General features: G+C 38.8%; 1 protein-coding gene across 1 annotated transcript in view; it reads left to right on the forward strand.

Moving 5' to 3' along the window:
• Positions 1 to 7470: 7470 nt before the first annotated feature.
• lmnb1 (lamin B1) overlaps positions 7471 to 15354 on the forward strand; it is a 38808-nt gene continuing 30924 nt past the window's right edge. Inside the window, exons 1-2 of the mRNA XM_061980728.2 lie at positions 7471 to 7901; positions 13183 to 13339. Of these exons, the coding sequence (XP_061836712.2) occupies positions 7564 to 7901; positions 13183 to 13339 (495 nt within the window). The 5' untranslated portion in view covers positions 7471 to 7563. The remainder of the gene's footprint in view (positions 7902 to 13182; positions 13340 to 15354) is intronic.

Raw genomic sequence — 15354 nt, forward strand, 5'->3', positions numbered from 1 at the left:
CATACCTATGCTCCTTCAAAGGCTGTGCTACTGGCTGCAAAGCATTGCACTTCAAATACAACAATGAGTAGAGGAGTGTTATGTGTGTGTGTGTATATGTGTAAATAAATGAACACTGAAATTCAAGTATTTCTTTTATTTATATTTATATATATATATTTATATATAAGAAATAGAATTTCAGTGAATTCTAGCTATAAATATACTCCTCCCCCCAATGACCTGGGTGAATGAAAACATTCATAGATACATTGTGTTTTGTGAATTATACAGTGCCTTGACTTGAACTTAGGCTACCAATGTGTTTCAGTTACATAAGTACCAAAATATCCAATTTACCCCTCTATTAAATTCAAGTAGGTCTCATGTAAGTAGTATTTAAAAAAGCAAATAACCTCTGGACTGTAAAAAAAAAAACATTGATTTGTACAAGGTGGGTGAAGTGCCTTGCGCTAGAGGGGAACTGACCTTTTTTTTAAATGTTGCTTATCATTCACAATCCTTATGTAAGACAAGAACGTTTTTCTTTTTTTTATGCATTCTAACAACTCGTGAATAAACGCTGCCAAAATTCACCTAATAATAGAGCCAATGGGAGTTGCTCTATTCCGCCTATAAAGCGCTCTAAAAAATGGCCAAACACTTCCATTAAGGTTTTTTATATATTTACAAGCTGTAAGTATATATGTAATGTAGTAACAGGCACATTCATAATAACATGTAATATTTATGTATTCATTTCATAGACTTGTTTGTTCATCAACTACTTAGTGAGAGACAACAACCACAATAAATTAAACCCTTACTGTGCAATGTCTGCTCTCACTAGGATGCCGACGGATGGGATGTTCATTTTATCCCATTCATATAAAGAATTACTGAAACCACGCAGAGTGGGGGAAAAAAAGGTAGGTGCAAAACCAGCTTCTTGTCGTGTCTTCCTTGCCATTACCAGGTCTAATCAAAGTTGACCACCTTCTCGGTTTATGACTACATCCTTCTACTATACAGGTGAGAAGCCTTAGATATAATCTAAAATAAACACAAAGTGTAAAATGAGTATGGTTGGTGGATTGTGGATGTTTGTCTGGTTGGTTTTATGGGACGCAATGACGTCATGGCTGCCATAAACTCTATTGTTAGCTGACTTTTATCTACATTGTTTTATGAGTTAGAATGCATCTGAAAAGACATATGTGTTCTTGTCTCTTATAAGTGTTGTGAATGATTCCAAAAAAGAGCAGTTGCCTTTTAAGTTTTTGGACGGCCGTTCTACCTGCTGAGCCACTCCGCCCCTGGTCTGGGTCATCCACCTCTGCATAATAATAATAATAATAATGAATTCGCTTTATTTGGCACTTTTCTATACACTCAAAGCACTTTACAGTGAGAACTGAGAACTCATCATCCATTCTCTCAACATTCACACATTGGGTGTGATAAGCTCCATTCGTAGCCATAGCTGCCCTAGGGTAGACCGACGGAAACAAGGCTGCTAATTTGCGCCTACAGCCTCTCCTAACACCACCAAACATTTATTAACGTTCATGTACAAGTAGCAAGGTGGGTAAAGTGTCTTGCCAAGACACTATATTGACTTGCTGGTAGACTGCTGCGTTGACCCTGGATCTCAGGAAACAGAGTGGACCGACACCAGCAGATGACATGGCACCCCAAACCATCACTGATGGTGGAAACTTTACACTAGACTTCAGGCAACGTGGATCCTGTGCCTCTCCTGTCTTCCTCCAGACTCTGGGACCTCGATTTCCAAAGGAAATGCAAAATTTGCTTTCGTCAGAAAACATGACTTTGGACCACTCAGCAGCAGTCCAGCTGGTGTCGGTCCACTCTGTTTCCTGAGATCCAGGGTCAACGCAGCCGTCTACCAGCAAGTTTTAGAGCACTTCATGCTTCCTGCTGCTGACCTGCTCTATGGAGATGGAGATTTCAAGTTCCAACAGGACTTGGCGCCTGCACACAGCGCAAAATCTACCCATGCCTGGTTTACGGACCATGGTATTTCTGTTCTAAATTGGCCCGCCAACTCCCCTGACCTTAGCCCCATAGAAAATCTGTGGGGTATTGTGAAAAGGAAGATGCAGAATGCCAGACCCAAAAACGCAGAAGAGTTGAAGGCCACTATCAGAGCAACCTGGGCTCTCATAACACCTGAGCAGTGCCAGAAACTCATCGACTCCATGCCACGCCGCATTAACGCAGTAATTGAGGCAAAAGGAGCTCCAACCAAGTATTGAGTATTGTACATGCTCATATTTTTCATTTTCATACTTTTCAGTTGGCCAACATTTCTAAAAATCCCTTTTTTGTATTAGCCTTAAGTAATATTCTAATTTTGTGACACACGGAATTTTGGATTTTCATTTGTTGCCACTTCAAATCATCAAAATTAAATGAAATAAACATTTGAATGCATCAGTCTGTGTGCAATGAATAAATATAATGTACAAGTTACACCTTTTGAATGCAATTACTGAAATAAATCAAGTTTTTCAAAATATTCTAATTTACTGGCTTTTACCTGTATAACACATCCTTGGAGGTTTTTTCAAGTGCGTTATAGGTGGAATAGAGTGACTCCCATTACCACCATTGTTAGCTGACTTTTGCTAATGTTTATATTCCAGTTAGAATGCATAAAAAAAGGAAAAACATTTGTGTTCTTGTCTTACACATAAGGACTGTGAATGACAGTCAAAATAAAAAAAAAATGCAGTTCACCTTTAAGTCTTTAATGCTTTTTGGCCTTGACATGCTGTAATTACTTCTTCAACAATGCCAATTCAGTACATTCTGTCAGAGTGGGAATGTAAAGTTCAAATTTGAATGACAATAAAAAGGAAGTCCAAGTCTAAGTTATGTGGTTGCAGTGCAGATACAAAAAGTCCACACAAAAAAATAAGGTTAAAAAAAACAAACACTTGAAAGCAAGAGGGAAACATCAAAGTACACCAAACACAATTAAAGAGAATAGAGCTTATGCAACCGGCTGCCACTTCAGTGGCGCCATTTCTGAATACACAAGTAAGCAAGTAAAACACACAAAATAAACAAAGTGAGCAATAAATAATACATATTGGGCGTTTACGATTGCACAATGCTTAGACCAGTGTTTTTCAACTACTAGTGTACCGTGAGATACAGTCTGGTGTGCCGTGGGAGATTATTTAGTTTCACCTATTTTGGTTAAAAATATTTTTTGCAAATCAGTAATTTTATTCTGCAAATGATGTGTTGTTGTTGAGTTTCTGTAGTGTCTGGAGATCGACACACTTACTACGTTATACTCTTCCATATCAGTAGGTGGCAGCCGATAGAAAATTGCTGTGTAGATGTCGGAAACAGCGGGAGGCAGCGTGCAGGTAAAAAGGTGTCTAATGCTTAAACCAAAAATAAACAAAAGGTGAGTGCCCCTAAGAAAAGGCATTGAAGCTTAGGGAAGGCTATGCAGAACGAAACCAAAACTAAACTGGCTTACAAAGTAAACAAAAACAGAATGCTGGACGACAGCAAAGACTTACTGTGGAGCAAAGACAATGTACATCCGAACATGACATGACAATCAACAATGTCCCCACAAAGAAGGATAAAAACAACTGAAATATTCTTGATTGCTAAAACAAAGTAGATGCGGGAAATATCGCTCAAAGGAAGACATGAAACTGCTACAGGAAAATACCAAAAAAAGAGAAAAAGCCACCAAAATAGGAGCGCAAGACAAGAACTAAAACACTACACACAAGAAAACAGCAATAAACTCCAAATAAGTCAGCGTGATGTGACGCCTACTTTGAGACAAGAGCTATAGTGATGCATGCTTGGTTATGGTTTAAAGTTATATTCAACAATTGTGACAACTTTTTACTGTTAACTGAGTTTTGTTTTTTAGTGATTTCTGCTGGTGGTGTGCCTCCGCATTTTTTCAACACAAAAAATGTGCCTTGGCTCAAAAAAGGTTGAAAAACACTGGCTTAGACAAACCACAAAACAAAATCAAAACGCAATTTCAACACCCACATACACCGTGCAGCTCCACGCCATTTAGAAAGACATGCATAACCTGCTGAAAAATTATCTGCTAATTATGCGTTTTACAAGTTTTTGCCACTCTTTGCCGTGGTTGTGTCACCAGGACTTGTCGGTTCCCTTTTCAAAATCTGAATCAGATTTATTGGCCAAATATGTTTAACACAGAAGGAATTGGACTTGGTAGACTGTGCTTTTTTTGTTTCATGCAAGAAACAAAGAAAAACGCAACAACTGCAAGAGATCACAGTATCATTGCGGCCATTTGTCCTGCTGCAGTACGGAGCATAAAAGTATTTTTATTGTAAAGACAAACGTGTACAAGTGCCATCGCAGACTCCAGTACTCAAAAAGCAGAAGAAAATAAGATAAGCCGTATTATTGTAGTTTGTGTCTTCTTCTGATGTTTTATTGCTGCAATTGTCCTTGAACTTGTACTAGTTGAACTGTGCTTGAGAAAATGCGGAAATAACATCTACTTTTTTCATTTTTAAGATAAAAATCACATTTCCAGCAGCTTTCCAAGAGTGGGGAATCACAGGGGCATGCAGGGTTTTAAAAACTGAATTAAAAGTAATACAAATGTCATAAAAAGTTGAAGAAAATACCTGTGACCGGCAGACACTGAAGATAAAAACACAGGCTATGGTCCCCAAACTACGGCCCGCGGGCCAGATACAACCCGCCAGCATCCAAAATCTGGCCCGCGGATAGTCCCGAGTAAAAAAAAATAAAAAAAATTTTAATTATAATTTTTTTTATCTATCCAAGGGGTCGCCAAACTACGGCATGCGGGCCAGATACAGCTCGCCAGCATCCAAAATCCGGCCCAAAACAAAAGGTTTTATTTTTTAAAATTATTTTTTTAAATCTATCCTTTCAAGGCCATCCATCAATCCGTTTTCTACCACTTGTTAATCTCGGGGTCTCCTAGCCGCTCAGGCAAATCATACTGTCTAAAAATGCATTTTCCCATCGATAACGTGACGTCATCACTATCACGCTGAGGTGTCGAGTAATCTGCAATGAGACAGATTATATATATGTATATATGTGTATATATATATATATATATATATCCATCCATCCATTTTCTACCGCTTGTCCCTTATACATATATACATATATATATATATATATATATATATATATATATATTCCCTTTGGGGTCGCGGGGGGTGCTGGAGCCTATCTCAGCTACAATCGGGCGGAAGGCGGCGTACACCCTGGACAAGTCGCCACCTCATCGCAGGGCCAACACAGATAGACAGACAACATTCACACTCACATTCACACACTAGGGCCAATTTAGTGTTGCCAATCAACCTATCCCCAGGTGCATGTCTTTGGAGGTGGGAGGAAGCCGGAGTACCCGGAGGGAACCCACGCAGTCACGGGGAGGACATGCAAACTCCACACAGAAAGATCCCGAGCCTGGGATTGAACCCAAGACTACTCAGGACCTACGTATTGTGAGGCAGATGCACTAACCCCTCTTCCACCGTGCTGCCTATATATATATATATATATATATATATATATATATATATATATATATATATATATATAGGAAATACTTGATTTTCAATGAATTCTAGCTATATATATATATATATATATATATATATATATATATATATATATATATAAATATATATAAAAATAAGAGAAATACTTGAATTTCAGTGTTCATTTATTTACACATATACACACACACACACAACACTCATCTACTCAATGTTGAGTTTAGGGTTGAATTGTCCATCCTTGTTCTATTCTCTGGCACTATTTTTCTAACCATGCTGAACACCCTCTCTGATGATGCATTCTGCTTCGTCTCCTTGTTGTGTGCGCAGTTGTGCACTGCACTCTATAAAAGCCTGAGATGTTATTGTCACATATGCATGTACAGTAGATGGCAGTATTGTCCTGTTTAAGAGTGTCACAACATTGCTGTTTACGGCAGACGAACTGCTTTACGGTAGACAAAAACGTGACTGCTGTTGTTGTGTGTTGTTGCCGTGCTGGGAGGACGTTAATGAAACTGCCTAACAATAAACCCACATAAGAAACCAAGAACTCGCCCTCGATCATTCTATAGTTATAACGTGATTGGGCAGGCACACTGCTTATATTGTGGGAAAGCGGACGTGAAAACAGGCTGTCGACACGTCACTCAGGTACGCCTGAATTTCGGGAGATTTTCGGGAGAAAATTTGTCCCGGGAGGTTTTCGGGAGAGGCGCTGAATTTCGGGAGTCTCCCGGAAAATCCGGTAGGGTTGGCAAGTATGATATATATATATATATATATATGTGTGTGTGTATAGCCTGGCCCCTGGCCAATTTATTTTAACCCAATGCGGCCCCGGGTCAAAAAGTTTTGGTGACACCTGGGCTCATACTTGCCAACCCTCCCGATTTTCCAGGGAGACTCCCGAATTTCAGTGCCCCTCCCGAAAATCTCCCGGGGCAACCATTCTCCCGAATTTCTCCCGATTTCCACCCGGACAACCATATTGGGGCCTTAAAGGCACTGCCTTTAGCGTCCTCTACAATCTGTCGTCACGTCCGCTTTTCCTCCATACAAACAGCGTGCCGGCCCAGTCACATAATATATGCGGCTTTTACACACACATAAGTGAATGCAACGCATACTTGATCAACAGTCATACAGGTCACACTGAGGGTGGCCGTATAAACAACTTTAACACTGTTACAAATATGCGTCACACTGTGAACCCACACCAAACAAGAATGACAAACACATTTCGGGAGAACGTCCACACCGTAACACAACATAAACACAACAGAACAAATACCCAGAACCCCTTGCAGCACTAACTCTTCCGGGACGCTACAATATATACCCCCCGCTACCACGCCTTCATCACCCGAATTCGGAGGTCTCAAGGTTGGCAAGTATGCCTGGGCTATGGTGTCAATATGTGGACATATTTTTATTTTTTGCTCAACTATATCAGTTTTGAAGTACTCGTAGAACATGGCGTTTAAAAACATGTAATTAAATGATCAAAAAAGTTGTATATCCACACGGTCTATGTGGGGTAATGGGTTCCAGTACTGCAGATGAAGTCACACCAAGACGGGACTGAATTTACGGAAAATGACTGCCAGATTAATTCATCCATTTACAGGAGCAACAATACATAAAGAGAAGTTGTTAGTACAATTTGAGTCATCTGGGCGCTTATGGGTCCTTTTAAAGTGGCTTTTTCATAATATTTTACGTTTATTTCTTCAAAGTGGTCTTGTTTATTTTGCTCGGCCAATAAAAAAATGTTTTTTCAAAGCTAACCGAAAGAATGAAATGCGACGAGCGCTACCATTGGTTGGTTGTCACAAAGTAAAGATTTCAAAGAAGCCCCTCTTTCATTCTATGAAGACAAAACAGTGCATGCTGGTGATATTTACTTTAAAGTATTTGGGGTTTTAAGGTTGCCATATAGAAGCAGTGCCTCCACATATGTTACATTGTCAAACTATTAGCCACAAATATGTCGAAAGTAAGTCCGAGCGGCCAGAGGAGCGATGCCCAGTTCAGTCCTACCAGAATCAGCAGACTTGAGGAGAAACGGCAGCTCATGAATCTCAACGACCGCCTGGTCGTTTACATTGACAAGGTCCGCAACCTGGAGTCGGAAAACAACAAACTGAAATTGAAAATCGGCAACAACGAGAAGGTGAGAAGCAGAGAGCTGGGCGGCCTGAAAGCTCTGTACGAGACGGAACTCGCCGATGCCAGACATTGTTTGGACGACTCCTGTAAACAACGAGCTTGGCTCGAGATCGAACTTGGACGACTTAAATCTGAACTTGATCAACTTCTGCAATGGTGAGTTTTCTTCTTTTTTTTAACAATCAGGAGTCCAATGTTAATAATTTCTAGAGATGTCCGATAATGGCTTTTTTGCCGATATCCGATATTGTCCAACTCCTGATTACCGATTCGGATATCAACCGATACCGATATATACAGTCGTGGAATTAACACATTATTATGCCTAATTTGGTTGTGATGCCCCGCTGGATGCATTAAACAATGTAACTTTACCATGAATTGATTAATGTGGACCCCGACTTAAACAAGTTGAAAAACTTCTTCGGGTGTTACCATTTAGTGGTAAATTGTACGGAATATGTACTGTACTAATACAAGTTTCAATCAATCAATCAAAAACAAGGTTTTCCAAAATAAGAGAACAACTTCAACTCCAGTTATGGAAAAAAGTGCCAACATGGCACTGCCATATTTATTATTGAAGACACAAAGTGCATTATTTTTTTTAACATGCCTCAAAACAGCTTGGAATTTGGGACATGCTCTCCCTGAGATAATCCTAATACCCACTACAACTATGGGAAATACTATACTTTGACTTTCACAAAGTGCATTATTTTTATTTTTTTTTAAACATTCCTCAAAACAATAGCTACAAAAACAATGAAGGCACACAGCTTCAGTCCCAGAGTATGTCCAGAGTACATAGGGCCTACGTCCGTGTTTTATCGGATATGTACCGCTCCGTACAGCGGCGTTTTAAAAAGTCATTAATTTTTCTTTTTGAAACCGATGCCGATAATTTCCGATATTACATTTTAAAGCTTTTATCGGCCGATAATATATTAACATAACATCTCGTATAATTTCTCTTTGATGGAAAGGAATGAGTGTCTTCTTATGCCAGGGATGTCCAAACATTTTCCACTGATGGCCTCACACTGAAAAATCAAAGGATGCGTGGGCCATTTTTATGTAAGGTTTTATTTTTAAACTAATACTTATTACAGTTCACCTTGTGTTAGCTACCACCTGTCTGTAAAATAATTTGAAAGCATATTTTACATATTTTGGGGCTAAAGTTTTGGTTTTGTCTTATATGTATTACAGTGCAGCATATGTTTTAATTTCTATTATCTTGTGGTGATCGATGATATTATTCACCAAGCAAGACTTTTTCTGGGTTGAGGGTGAAAACAATGCTAACAACACGGTGGCTAGTCTTAGCACTCTTTTCACTGCAACAATCAAGTTGACCAACATTTGGCAGAACAACTTTTTGATGCACTTCATCTTCAACTCCTGCCTCGTCAATAACACATCCCTACATTGATAACAGGATGTAATACGTACCAGTACCAGCGCACCATTTAATGCTATCAACGTGAGTTTAAACCCCGGCCGAGTCATACCAAAAGACTATAAAAACGGGACCCATTAACCTCCCTGCTTGGCACTCAGCATCAAGGGTTGGAATTGGGGGTTAAATCACCAAAAATGATTCCCGGGCATGGCCACCGCTGCTGCTCACTGTTCCCCTCACCTCCCAGGGGGTGAACAAGGGGATGGGTCAAATGCAGAGGACAAATTTCACCACACCTAGTGTGTGTGTGACAATCATTGGTACTTTTAACTTTCAAGACTGCTATCAGCAGATAAGGTGGAGGTGAACTCTGTTGATGTACGTCATCTTCAACATCTTCAGCTCCACGTTAGTGATGTTGAACACGATTATTTTTACTGACTCGAGTACTTGTGAGTCACTCACTCGATTCACTTCAGTGAGTGGCTCATTAGTACGCATCAAAAAACGCAGGCGCAGAACCTCGCACATGGCTATTGCGCAACAAGTCTCACCCCCACTAAATCGGGAACTAGATTTACATATTGTAAAAATAATAATAAAATATACTTTATACATATACAAATATTTTGCACCAAGTAACACCTCGGAAAAATGTATCACAGTCCATTTAAAATGCAGTCGTGTAGTAGGCGTAAGTATTGATTAGACAAGTATATTTTACACAGTTTGAACAGTAACACTATTTGAATATAGGAAAAAAAAACACTGTACTTTAACCAAGTGATTATTTGCCGTAGGCTACCACTAGATGGAGCCTGCGTACCACTAGTGGCAGAGATGTCAAAGTCGTTTTTACTGAGGGCTACGTCGCATTTATGTTTGGCCCCAGAGGGCCACTTCACAGTGAATACTATCTTTGCACAATTTTTTTTTGCATTTTATAAGTAGATATTTAAAAAACTAAAATGTCAAAAAAAACATGGTAAATTGCAATAATTTCACCTCAAAATTTTGTGTGTATTACTGTAAACAGAAAAACAGTAATGCGGTTTTATGGTATAAAAAAAAGGCAGCTCAGTTGCCAGAATTTTACTGTAAAATGTAAATAGTTTTTTTTACTGTAAATAAAAAATGCAATTTTACATGAAAATTTTGGCACCCGAGCTGCCAGTTTTTTGTTTGTTTTTGACCGCAAATTAACAACTGTAGATGTTTCAGTGTATTAGTGTAAATGCCAAAATGACACCGCAGTTTATTACAGTAAATAAAGTACAGTTTTTTTCCATTTAGGGAAAAATGCTGTAAAAACTACAGTACATTTCACAATTTTTCCATTATTATTACTATTTATTTCTTTTAAAAAAATGGTTTGAATGCATAAAAATATATGTTTGCATAATCAAGACAATATTTAAGTTAACATAATTTGCGATTACATGGACTATTTTTTTTTTCTCCCAAAATAGAGAGAAATAATACATTTAGTAAGAAAAGTTACAGTACTTTATTGATACTTTCCAGGCTTTCGAGGGCCAAATAAAAAAAAAGTGGCGGGCCTTGAGTTTGAAACCTGTGGTATAGCGTGAGTGTGGCCCACACGGTTTCAAAGTTGGTAGCAAACATGGCGCCTTGTAGCCACATGAGGGGCTTTTGAGCAATCCTCTGACCATACACACTCTGATTGGTCAAAAGCCCCTCACGTAACTATAGGGGCGCCATGTTTGCCACCAACTTTAAAACCGAGTAGGCTATGTTCTCTCTATACACGGCTCTGACTAGTGGTACACGTATCACAGTTTGACAATCACTGCTCTCTACATACCATACCCTGGTACCTGAAAGCGCCTAATGACAAAACTAGAAATTGATATGACGAATGAAGTGGTAATCCATATTATTGTACAGATTTACCCCACATCTTAAACAAATGACTTAGTAAAACAAGAATAAATCCTGGAAAACGTCCAATTTGTCTTAGGAGAAAAACAGACTGACTTATTAAAAGGCTTCTGACATTGTTCTGAGGAGGCTCTGCACACTTTTGGAAAATCAAACAAAACAAATGAGAACAATATTTGGATTTGTCAACAAAACTAGCATGTTGGTTTAAAATTAAGCAATTTTAGAAAAATGTTTAAATTTCAAATCCATTTTTTATTTGCATTTTTTTTTTATTTCAAAATAAAAATGTTGTTTGATTCCATCAAAAAACATATTTATATCCAAAAAATGTACAAATAATGTAAGCAAACTTTCATTTCCAATTTCATACGACAGTTACTATTCTCTAGTTTTTGTCCACCAAAAAACAAATAATTTTAATTAATAATTTAAAAGAACAGGCCGGTACACAAAAGGTTTTTAAGTAGAGATGTCCGATAATGGCTTCTTTTGCCGATAGCCGATATTCTGATATTGTCCAACTCTTAATTACCGATTCCGATATCAACCGATACCGATATATACAGTCGTGGAATTAACACATTATTATGCCTAATTTTGTTGTGATGCCCCGCTGGATGCATTAAACAATGTAACAAGGTTTTCCAAAATAAATCAAATCAAGTTATGGAAAAAAATGCCAACATGGCCCTGCCATATTTATTATTGAAGTCACAAAGTGCATTATTTTTTTTAACATGCCTCAAAACAGCAGCTTGGAATTTGGGACATGCTCTCCCTGAGAGAGCATGAGGAGGTTGAGGTGGGGGGAGGGGGCGAGGGAGTAACGGGGGTGTATATTGTAGCGTCCCGGAAGAGTTAGTGCTGCAAGGGGTTCTGGGTATTTGCTCTGTTGTGTTTATGTTGTGTTACGGTGCGGATGTTCTCTCGAAATGTGTTTGTCATTCTTGTTTGGTGTGGGTTCACAGTGTGGCGCATATTTGTAACAGTGTTAAAGTTGTTTATACGGCCACCCTCAGTGTGACCTGTATGCCTATTGACCAAGTATGCGTTGAATTCACTTGTGTGTGTGAAAAGCCGTAGATATTATGTGACTGGGCCGGCACGCAAAGGCAGTGCCTTTAAGGTTTATTGGTGCTCTGTACTTCTCCCTACGTACGTCCGTGTACACAGCGGCGTTTTAAAAAGTCTTAAATTTTACTTTTTGAAACCGATACCGATAATTTCCGATATTACATTTTAAAGCATTTATCGGCCGATAATATCGGCAGTCCGATATTATTGGACATCTCTATTCTTAAGGTATTAAAAGTGGGACAAGCGACGTTTTCAAACCAGTCAAACCTTTAAAACCTCTTTTATGTGATTAATGAGAATAGAAATATGATGTTCGTGAACGAGTCAAGCCTTTTGAACAGCTCTTTGATATGAACAATAAGAGTAGACGCGACGTTCGCGAACAGGTTTTTTCAGGTCAAGAATGAGAATGGATCCGTGACGTCTCCAAACGATTCAAGTCTTTTAAACGGCTCTTTAACGTGACCGATGAGAAAAAAAAGATGACATTCGCAAACAAGTCTTTTGATGAAGGCTTCTTTCAGGTGATTGATGAGAATAGAGAAGAGAGTCGGGTCTTGGGAACAGCTCTTTTACGTGAACAATGAGGCTAGAAATCTGATACTCGTGAACAAGTTGTCTTTGGAACGCTCTTTTGGGTGGAAAGATAAGATCACAGTCGTGACATTCGCAAACGACTCTTTTAAGTGAACATCGATAACCGAGTAAACGAGTCTTGAGTTGTACCCACTGCCTTCGGGTGAACGATTTGATGGGTTTGAGTTGTCCACAGCTTGTTTTATTTACAGCTTCATACGCTCAGTTAATTTAGGGAACCTAATAAATTCATTTTTCAGTAAATTTTTGGTATAAAATCTATAAAACAATGTTTGTTAGTATTGACTCGTAAGTTATGTTTTCTGTTTTATTTGCAGTTGTCACACACTAGTGCATGCACTTCCCTTTGCCACTAGAGGGCAGTGTTTTTGATACCTGGTCACTTCATTTGTACATAGAGATGTGTGCACACGGAAGATATAAAATAATATATTTTCTGATTTTTTCTTGAAGCTACTGCAAAAGGGACTCCGAGGCAGCAGGAACGGAGGCTCGGCTCAAAGACTTGGAAGCCCAGTGCAACACAAAAGATGCCATGCTTGCTACAGCTTTGTCTGCAAAGGGTGGCCTGGAGACCTCTTTGGCCAGCATGCAAGACCAAATACAAGAGGTTCAATACATTCCTTTTTTCCCCTTTTTTTACTTCAATTAAGTGGCATTAATGCAACGGTCCAGACGTAAAATTGAAGTTTGTGAATCGCTACTCAGCACATAGCATCATGGAGCTTCTGCAGTTTCAGACTTCAAGATGGATGACAAAAAGAAAGCATACTTTCATAGAATGTGTGAATTTCCTACAGTTCAACCAGGACAAACATAGCATCATGGAGCTTCTGCAGTTTCAGACTTCAAGATGGATGACAAAAAGAAAGCATACTTTCATAGAATGTGTGAATTTCCTACAGTTCAACCAGGACAAACATAGCATCATGGAGCTTCTGCAGTTTCAGACTTCAAGATGGATGACAAAAAGAAAGCATACTTTCATAGAATGTGTGAATTTCCTACAGTTCAACCAGGACAAAACGGGGGTTTTAGTCGTAGGTCCGGAAGGCCAGAGTTACAAACTTTTGCCTAAATTACAAGATTTTAAACCAACACAGTTTATAAAAAAATACAAATGATTTTTTTTACTTCAAGCTGACTTAATCCCACATATTAAAATATTACAAAAATAGCTTATTTTAATTTTAAGAACAAAGCCAGAGTTCTCCCCTAGGCCCACACAGATGTGCAAATGCATGCTTTTATTTCCTGTCTTTTAAATTATTGTAATGCTCTCTGGTCTTCCCAAAAATATTAGAACTAGTCAACTATTACAAAACTCAGCGACGCATGGAGACAAGGACCAAAGGGCGGAAGCACATTACACCAGTTTTAAAGTTCCTATATTGGCTCCCTGTCCACTTCATGGTAGATTTTATAGTTCTATTATTAGTTTAAATGTCTTAATGGCGTTGCGCCTTCTTACACAGTACATCTGACCTGCTTTTACCGTATTAATCTTCAGAGGTGGGACCAAGTCATTGTTTTGCAAGTCACAAGTAAGTCTCAAGTCTTTGCCCTCAAGTCCGAGTCAAGTCCCGAGTCAAGACAGGCAAGCCCCGAGTCAAGTCCAAAGTCAAGACTGGAAAGTCTCAAGTCAAGTCCTAAGTCCTGCATTTTGAGTTTCGAGTCCTTTCAAGTCCTTTTAACCACAGACTAATATATTAACACAGATTGTGTATGCTTTTCAAACGCTGTATTTATTTATTAAAACAAGTGCATTTTAAATTGCAGGAAAGAAAATTGTGCTGACATTGCACTTTATAATAGCACTATTAACCAGTCATTTTAAACATTAACTCATTCCTTTACAGAACAAACACATTGAAAAATAAAGTGCAAATGTACTTATTTGTACAAAAGTGTTAACATTGAAAAAACATGACATATACGTGAACATAACAAAAAAGTTGTACTTTTTATATGTCAGGGCCCTATGCTGCATTGCATTTGCAAAAGACCAAATTAGCCAAGAGTCTGTCAGTCATTTGTGCACGATGGGGGCATAGTATGATGCCACCATGGCTGAAAACTCGCTCCACTGGAGCACTGGAGGCAGGCACTGCCAAGACTCTCATGGCCACTCGGAACAGTGAAGGAAGAGTCTTCATGTTCAATGCCCAGAACAAAAGGGGGGAGAGAGTTTTTTTGGGTTGGTGCACTACTTGTAAGTGTATCTTGTGTTTTTTATGTTGATTTAATTAAAAAAAATAAAAAAATAAAAATTCTTGTGCGGCCCGATATCAAACGATCCACGGACCAGTACCGGGCCGCGGCCCGGTGGTTGGGGACCACTGAGGTAAACAACCAACAGTATGTCAGAAAGCTAGCTAAAACGGTACACATATTCATACTATAGTATACATTTTAACTGACCTTTATTTTACTATTTTTGTCTTTTTTTAGGTGGCTAAAATACGCGGTGCTGCTGACCGCCGTCTAACGTTACGTGTGATATATTGACTAACGTAACCCTGCTTAAAAAAAATCACTGAACAAAAAGTATGAATAAGGTAGTGAACTGCAACAGATTCCCGTGTTTGCAATAACGTTATAACGTTAGCAGTGAGTTTACAGCCT

The sequence above is a fragment of the Nerophis lumbriciformis genome, linkage group LG20 (assembly GCF_033978685.3).
Source record: "Nerophis lumbriciformis linkage group LG20, RoL_Nlum_v2.1, whole genome shotgun sequence".
Classification (NCBI taxonomy): Eukaryota; Metazoa; Chordata; class Actinopteri; order Syngnathiformes; family Syngnathidae; genus Nerophis; species Nerophis lumbriciformis.